Below are 9,085 nucleotides of genomic sequence, written 5' to 3'. Positions count from 1 at the left end.
TTACAGCCCAACCTCACGTGGCTTTCACTGCGCCTTACGGGCAGCCCCCTTCAACCTTTAAAAGAAAAAGCCTTGACCTTCCCAGGGTCTTGCTTTCAGCTCTTTGGTCTGGGGATTGGAAGTTCTCTCTGAGAATTCCTCGGTGCCGGCTGGAGATTCCTGCAATCCCAGGATTCTTTGAGGTTCAGAAGCTCTGTCCCATCTGGGATGTTAAACTGTTACTGAAAATTCGGCCGAAAAACTCATTAACACCACTGTAGCATTAAGAAACAGCATTTTTTTTATCTCATCAGCATCGGGTGCGAGGAGTATCTCTTCCACAAATCATGCTCACTGCATTTTGCTCCAGCCAAAGCTTAGAGCATCCGATTAGACATATTCATTAGTTTCCCCCAAATAAAAATCATACATATTTTCATGGAACTCTCCCATATACTAGTGGCTAGTTGGCACAGAAACTGTGTTATCAGAGTTTGGTGTGATTTATACAGATTTCAGTCGCTCTCCAAACAGCTTAGCTTGCCTTTTCTCTTGTGTTTTGTCGTCTTCTATCTCTCCTAGACCATGGACTTGTAGTTTAGATTTTTCTCATTCCTTTGCCGGACTGCCAAGGTTTTCATATCTCTGTTGTACAGACTAGTATTTACAAGGTAACATAACAGCTGTGTTTTGGTTCCATAGATCTTAGATATCAGCTCCTGCTGTCCATAAAAAATGTTGTGCAGCTGTTCTTTTCACATGTGAAAACTTGCAGTGAATCCTTACTTGCTGTTTTGATAAAGCAAGGAAAAAAAATAGAGAGAGCTGCTTTAGTGCAACTGATTTATCTGGCTGAACAGAATGATTTTAAGATCTGTTTGTTTCAGCAAGGCAGCTTTAAACTGATGATGAGAAATTTGCATCGGTTTAGCTATATCATCTGCATATTACTTCTGTGCAGTGCTCAGAAGGAAGAGGCTCAACTAAAAAATCCATTCAGCAAGTAGGGTAATATATCCCTCAAATCTAGGTTGCCTAGTTAATAATATGTTTGTTCTAGACTAAAACTGTTCTTGCACCTGCTCTACTTAAGTCTTCCTTCTTTGTGGTAAGGATCTCTTCCTGTGGGAGAATGTCAGGTGATGAAGGAAACAACATGGAACTTAGGAAAGAAACACGCTTTCTCTTTCCCAGCCTCACCAAGTTGGAAAGGCTGTTAGAATTACAGAATCATCATCTGGCTGGAAGAGACCTTTAAGATCGAGTCCAGCCATTCGCCTGCACTGCCAGGGTCCTTAAACCATGTCCCTCAGCACCACCTCCACGTGGCTTTTAAACACCTCCAGGAATGAGGACTCCCACCTCCCTGGGCAGCCTGTTCCAATGCTTCACAACCCTCTCTGTAAAGAAATTTTTCCTGATATCTAACTTAAATTTCCCCTGGCATAACTCGAGACCATTCCCTCTCGTCCTGTCATTCAGAACGTGTGAGAAGAGACCGACCCCCACCTCCCTACAACTTCCTTTCAGGTAATTGTAGAGTGATAAGGTCCTCCCTGAGCCTCCTGTCCTCCAGATTGAACAGTCCCAGCTCCCTCAGCCACTCCTCATAGGACAAGTTCTCTAAACCCTTCACTAGTTTTGTTGCCCTTCTCTGAACCAGCTTCAGCACCTCAACGTCCTTCTTGAAATGAGGGGCCCGAAACTGGACACATCAGCACTGAATTCAGGCATCTGTTGAAACTGGTGTCTTCAGTTCCACGCTCACATCCTGGTGGGACTGCCTGCTTTCTCCTGGAGTCATGTCTCTGTGCAAACCCGCAGAGGTTTGTACCCACAGAGGTCTCCTTTCCCTGCCCTGTGCCTCCCCAGACTGAAATGCAGGCCTGATAGCCATTCCAGTCTGTATACCGCATTCAGTAGTACTGCAGTTTTGTGCTTGGTCCATCTAAACTAGTACCCTGCTGTTGTCATGACTTAGGCTCTGATGAGAGCCGGATATTTCGATTTGCACAGTCTTCGGAGAATTCATAGGTTGGACCTAGAATACCTATACATACTGAAATACCAGTGTCAGTCTCCCCTATCTTTTTGCACTTTGTCTCTGGATGAAGGAGCACCTGTGCACAATGCCCCACTTACAGCTTTTCAAGGATTTTTGGTGTTCCTGCATAGGTCCTGTCAGCACTGTAGTCCGTGTCTACCCTCCCATTTTTTAAAAATAATTTTAGAAGAGTGTCTTACCGTTATCTTCAGAACGTTTTAATCATGTTTCAGAGAAGGAAATACAAACAAAAAAGCTATTTAAATTAACCTGTTAAACTTGCAACTTTTAAATTTGCTTTTTTAGATCACAAGACCACCCAGCTCAACAAGCAAACACCACTGGGAGTACTGCTACCACATCAACATCAAGCAGTAGTACCTCAACACCATCTTCAACAAATAGTAACCCTTTTGGCTTGGGTAAGAATATTTGTTAGGTAGCATAGGTGGTATCCTCTCTTGGACTCAGGTAATTGTCTCTGAAGCAATATTCTCTAAAAGCTTTTTAAAAACGCCAAACACATCACCCCCCAAAAAATTAATCCAGGTATCTGTGGTAATTGCAGAAGGTTTCTGAGCAGTTATCAGTGTGTCAAGGGTCAGGGCTGGTCCAGCCATTAGACAAATTACAGATGTTCCCCACAAAGGGGAGAGAATGGGAGTATGGGAGAAGAACTTATGGGCTGAAAAAAGAAACTAAAACTGTTTTAATGAAACAACACTAATAGTTAAAAAAATGAAATATATGTAAATATATACAAAACCAACGCAGAACTCAACCCCCTGATGGTACTTATCTCACAGTCGCCACTGGTGCTGTGGGCAGACACTGGGGAAGGCCCAGACTGGACTCAGCATCACACTAGAACTGGATGCAGGAGCTGGATTTTGGAACTGGGAATGCATGGTTTGGGATGAAGCAAAACCAGGCAGAGTCCTCCCAGGCACCGGCCATTGAAGAAGAGAGCTGGACCCTCGAGATCCCTCAGCTTTACACTGAACATGACGTCTATGGGATGGAACCCCTTGTTGGTCAGTGCAGGGTCCCCTGTCCTGTCCGCTCCTCCCCGCAGGTGCAGCCTCTCACTCACTGCACCCCACCGTGGGACACAGGATGGAGCAGTGACCTTGGTCTGCAGAGCAGCGAGTGTCAGCCAGAGCCTTTCTGCACCCCAGCCCCTGGCAGTGACTGTGACCATCCAGCATTATCACTGCTGGGAGCAGACACTGTCTGCAGAAATGTGCCGTTAACTTCAGACAGTGCAGTTAGAAGAGACCGAGCTGAAACGTAAAATCGCTAAAGAGTGAGTTCTGTGCTGACTCAAACCAGGACACAGAAGAAAGTCGTTTCCGTAATTTCATAGGCAGAACTTCAGACTCGTTCTGTTTCACCTTCAGTAGTAAGGTGCCAGTAAGGTTATATTCTGGCACTATTGGTAATGAAACTCCTTCTAGTGTCATCGTGCTCTGTAAAAGTGCATCTGAATTGCTGTGAGGAGAGCACTAATGAAGTGGGACCTGTAACATGAAGCCAAGATCTCTAACAAGTTGCAAAATGGGTGCTAATCTTACAATTTAGTATTTCTCTGGTTCCAAGTATGATCGCATTAACAGTCTTTCTCTTCCATGAATAAAGAGGTGTGGGGGGGTTCGTTCATTCTTTTTTTTATTTTCATTTTTTGGAAGTTTGGGGTATGTTCAAGTATTTTGTTTAGGAAGAACCTGGATGTGTTTAGAAGTATAGTAGAAGCTGAAAGTTCAATTGTACTTTTTTCATCCTCTTAAAGGTGGCCTTGGAAGTTTGGCAGGTCTGAGTAGCCTGGGCTTAAATACATCAAACTTTTCAGAGCTGCAAAGTCAGATGCAACGGCAGCTTATGTCCAACCCAGAAATGATGGTTCAGATAATGGAAAATCCATTTGTTCAGAGCATGCTTTCAAATCCTGACCTCATGAGGCAGTTAATTATGGCTAACCCTCAAATGCAGCAACTGATACAGAGAAACCCAGAAATCAGTCACATGCTGAATAATCCAGATATAATGAGACAGGTACGTAGAAGGATCTCTGTAAGTTGGTCACCTTTGATTACGCTGTAACTGAGGGCAACAGAGAAGGAATTGGACATCCTTAGTTGAGTGCTTATACATTCTTGGAAGTATTTAGGCTTGTTAGAAGAGCCATAAAAGTTCACTGTAGGCAACTGATGTTTTTATTTCTAGTTGTTAATGTCTGAAATAGACTGATAATTCAGAAAATGCAGCATAGGTTTGAAAGACATTGAATACTCTGTGATCAGGTCTTCTGTAAGTTAGAGTTAGGATGTCCCTGTGTGCGCTTGAAGCCTTCTGTTGTCTAGCCAAGAGTGAGTTTACCAAAAGTAGTAATTCTACAAATACTACAAATCTTAATTTTATCTGACTGTGGGTACTTCTGAGCACTTATAAAGTGAGAAGGTATGTAAGATATGCTGTGTTGCAGAAGGTTTCAAAAACAAAAGATGCTTTGAAAATGTAGATACTTATTTTAAAGATCGTATTATATGCAGCCTGCTGTAACAGTGTGAGAAATGGTAGGAGTATATTGTGCTGAAATGATGTAGAAAAGACAAGAACAGTTCGTTCAAGGTTTTTCTTCTGTTTAGTGAGTGCCTTCTGACCCAGCCAGCCTAGTGACAGTTGTGGTGGAATGCTGGCTGAATATCGGATTCAGCTGACTGCCACAAAGCTGATGTCTTGATTGGGCTTTTATCATAATTTCAAACTGGGTTAGACAGCGGTAACAGATATTGCCAAATTCTGATGTTTTGACTTTAGAATGGATTTCTTACTAATGCACATTAAATGTTCTGCTTCCCTAGACACTGGAACTTGCTAGAAACCCTGCAATGATGCAGGAAATGATGCGAAACCAAGACCGAGCCTTGAGCAACCTTGAAAGTATACCGGGTGGATACAATGCCTTGCGACGTATGTACACAGATATTCAGGAGCCAATGTTGAACGCAGCACAGGAGCAGGTGAGAGAGGATTGCAAATGCCGCTGAAAGTAAATACTTTTAAAAAATAAAAACATGTAAGTAATGTAGATTTCCAAACGTGTACTTGACAAAACATTGCTTGAAGTCACTATGCAGCCTAATGCTCTTGAAAGACCTTTTAAAATTCTGTGCTCTTCTAAGCGTGAGGAAATGGATATTGCTTTGTGTATTTGAGAACTCGTTTTAAAGTTGATTGATTTCTGTATTACTTAAATTTGGATTTCTTTTATTCTTTGCCTTAAAATTCTGAGGTCCAGTAAATATTTTTAAGGGTGTATTTAGGAACTTGGAACCTAAGATGGGAACAAAAAAAGGCTTTGAAGTTGGAAACCAGTATGCAAGATATAATTTTACTGTGATCAAAATGCCAGTGTAGTAGCAACACTGTTTTCAGAAATAAATTTTTTTTTTGAGGTGCCTAGTATCTCTCAAGGTTGGTGTCTTTTCAGAATATTTACAATGAATTACTGTAAAATGGTGAGTATAACTGATCAAGAGTCATCAACATTTATTTTCATGTGTAATTTTAGAAAGGCAGCTCACGATTTATAGCACACATAAAACCAGTTGGCTTTAGTAGATGATACATGTTTGCTTTCCTTCCTCTGTAGTTTGGAGGTAATCCATTTGCTTCTTTAGTAAGCAATGCATCAGCAGGAGGGGACAGTCAGCCATCTCGTACAGAAAATAGAGATCCTCTACCGAACCCTTGGGCTCCTCAGTCCAGCTCGCAGACTTCCACAACAACTACCAGCACCAGTGGTGAGAGCGGTGGCAGTAGCAGTGCTGAAAATAGCACATCTGGCAGTACGGGACAGAGCTCAACTGTACCAAATTTGGGATCTGGACTAGGAGGTGTGTTTATTATTGCAGTTGTATTTATTTGCATGTACTTGGGAGTTTGAAGTTCTAATGAGACGTTTTGATTCAGAGTTTTTGTTGCTATTGACTTCTGTAGAACATTTGACTAGTACCAAAGTCCTCTGTAGAAAAACAAACTGAAAAGTAAACTGAGAGTGATAATAGTACTTGTGTATTGCCTTAAAATAACAAAGGCAGGGAATCTCTAGATGGGTGATAGTACTTTCCTTTGTTTGGAGGCAAACGGGAAAACAGCTCATAATTCAGGTGCTTAGTGGGAGTGCTTGTTGGATACAGCCTCTGTCTTAACTTCTAGTGGAACCACACAGAGGTACACTTCAATGGACTAAAACTCTTAAAAGTCAAGCAGTTATGTCTCGGTTTTTGGTAGTCTAATTTGTCTGATGGTAGTCAGGATGTTTACTAAAGTCACCTTTTACTTTTTTTAAGCTGGTATGTTCAACACACCAGGAATGCAGAGCTTACTACAGCAGATAACAGAAAACCCACAACTTATGCAGAATATGTTGTCTGCACCCTATATGAGAAGCATGATGCAGTCATTAAGCCAGAATCCTGATCTTGCAGTACAGGTAAATGCGTTTGGTATAGTAATGTGTTATGTTTATTGAATTAAAAAAAAAAAGGAAAAAAAAAGTTGAATGTACGTACAGTTAAGTCTTCACTTGTGTCAACATCGCAGTTGTCTGTGGTAAACGGCCCAGTTTTCAACGTTAATCCCTCATTCAGTGAAATTATTACCCACTTACATTTAAAACTTCGTTGCAGTGAACTACGTCAGTTTGTAGTTGGACATCATGCCAGGTAACTTGTAAGTCTGTATGTTTTGTTCAGCCCTAAACTCGTGACCCAGCATTAAAGTGGATCTACCAGTAAATAAGTACCCCTGCTAGCCTGGGAGAAGTGAAGGGAGGGGAGTTGGTGCTGTATCTAGGCATTATTCTGTTCTTAACTTCCCTTGTATGACCTGCGCTCACTGTAAAAGTGCAGTTGCTGTTTATGAATGGTATCATAGAAGTGCTTTAAAATTTTAATTAAAGCATTAATTGACCTTACAAAGTCAAATCCTGATCTGAGTTGAAAAAAAAAAGTTAAATTTTTTGTATTAAATACTCACTGGGAAAATATCCTTGACTTCAGGGGACATTTACAGTGAAACTGTCTCTTAGATCTATAGTGGAGATCGAGCAGAAAAGGATTTTCTTTTAATACAAGTGAAGTTGTCTTGGCAAGTATCTGGCAATTCATTCACTTAAAGGATAAAAAGACCTGACCAAGCAAAACCACCACAACAACAGAAAACAAAACCAAAGAAAGAAAAGGAAACAAAAATACTGCACCACACACACCAAAACCAAAACAACAACAAAAAACAAAACAAAAAGGGCGGGGGGAAACAAGGAAAGTTAAAAAAAACCCCAAACCCTACAAATGTGTCCAAGCTGGTGGTTCGTAACACATTTTGGCCAAAGTAGTAGATGATGATTATTCTGTGAGGTTATTATTTTCATACATATTACTGTCTAAGTAGTTGTCTTAAAACCCCCTGTGGTTTTTAATGTGTGATCTTTGAAGTTAAATATTTCTGTCCCATAGATGATGTTGAATAATCCTTTATTTGCTGGAAATCCTCAACTTCAGGAACAAATGAGACAACAACTTCCAACTTTTCTTCAGCAAGTAAGATGAGATACTAGCTGTTACTGTTTGCCAGTCAGTGAGCAATATTTCCCATCGACTGGTGTCTGTCTTTGATTCGGCTAAAAAGTATATTCTGTGCTCTCATTAGCTTTGGACACCGAGTTAGATTGTCCCTTGATAATAAATTACTGCTTAGTATCTCCATCTATTTCAAAAGTTAAACCTGACTTTTAGTGGATATTTTTGTCTTACCACAACTGCTTAGATTTGCTCTTGCTTCTTTGCTTAGAAGGAATGATTGTTCTTACTGTGCACCAGCCAGAGAACAGCTGTTTGCAACATGGTTTGTTTTACAAATTAAAAAGATGAGTACTTTTCCCACTACTAGAAAACGATTTCACTATGCTTTTCTCACACCTCTTCAAGCCTGCCTTAAGTATTTGGAAAAGAAATCTTAACAGCATACCATGAAAGACCTAAGTCATTAAGCTAATTCAGAACAAGTGATGTCTTAAGTTGTTTTTGTCTGTAAAGATTGTCTTGCCACCATCTTTCCATCTTAACAGCATGGTGCCTGCAGCCCAGGTATCTGCTGGTGTTAGCTGCCAGTGTGTAGTAGTGCTGTGTTCCCCAATTAGGAGCACACGTGAGTTCCAGTGTTAGGCAGTCCTTGCAAATCAGAGTAAATGTATGTTGCCAAGATCTGATTGTACATAGGTGGTTTTACGAGTGAAATAATTAACACATTCGTGAATTACAGTAGCAGGTTCAGAAGAGGCTGTTTAAATTGTTTCAAGCACACGGATGGCTGTAGTGTTTCAGCTCTAGGTGGTCTGAGAGTTGTTGGGCCACCGCTTGTGTGGAACGGGTCCAAATATCAGACAGTAAATTGTGAGTTAAGTATTTGCTTAAAGTACTTGCAGCAGCTTTCTTTGGAGAGCCCAAAATGTTTGAGTAAACTTTGCCAGCTATATATTTAGGTATTCTCTAACTTGTAGCTGTCATGACTGCTAAAAATCCCAAGAGAAGAATGGAGAATACTGATGACTTGGCTGTGCTTAAGTCTCGTTACATGTCCATATTCCAGAGCAGTTCTTCATGTTCAGTTGTGCTCTGCACCAGCAGAAGTTTGACCATAATCTCTGATTTGTCTGTGAATCAAAAACGTTTTTACAGTAGACAGAATTTGTTCTAGTTGCCAAGTGAAGGCCTCTGAGATTAATAAGCCTGTTTGCTATTTGAAGTATGTCTGGCTACCAAGACTGTATAACTTTTGACACACATTACTTTTCACTTACCTGTGGCATCTCTAAGCAAAGGTGAGCATAAGCCATTAGTTTTGGGTTTGTATCTGTTATGGTTTAAGCCCAGTCAGCAACTAAGCACCACAGAGCTCCTTGCTCATTCCTCTCTCCTCCCGGTGGCCTGGGAAGAATAATAATAATAAAAAAAAATAGTAAAACTCAAGGATTGAGAGTGGCTTAATAACTAAAATAAA

General features: G+C 40.8%; 1 protein-coding gene across 1 annotated transcript; it reads left to right on the top strand.

Annotated features, from left to right (window-relative positions):
- Positions 1 to 2,329: 2,329 nt before the first annotated feature.
- LOC104488018 (ubiquilin-1-like) lies at positions 2,330 to 7,645 on the top strand (the record flags this gene model as incomplete). The annotated part of the gene is made up of 6 exons (XM_010133182.1): positions 2,330 to 2,445; positions 3,813 to 4,075; positions 4,885 to 5,043; positions 5,676 to 5,919; positions 6,376 to 6,518; positions 7,543 to 7,645. Coding segments are annotated over 6 exons (1,018 nt in total), but the record flags the coding sequence as incomplete, so codon positions are not given.
- Between the last annotated feature and the right edge of the window lie 1,440 nt (positions 7,646 to 9,085).

This window comes from Buceros rhinoceros, unplaced genomic scaffold, assembly GCF_000710305.1.
Source record: "Buceros rhinoceros silvestris isolate BGI_N320 unplaced genomic scaffold, ASM71030v1 scaffold1803, whole genome shotgun sequence".
Classification (NCBI taxonomy): Eukaryota; Metazoa; Chordata; class Aves; order Bucerotiformes; family Bucerotidae; genus Buceros; species Buceros rhinoceros.
This window is presented reverse-complemented; position numbering and strand designations above follow the sequence as displayed.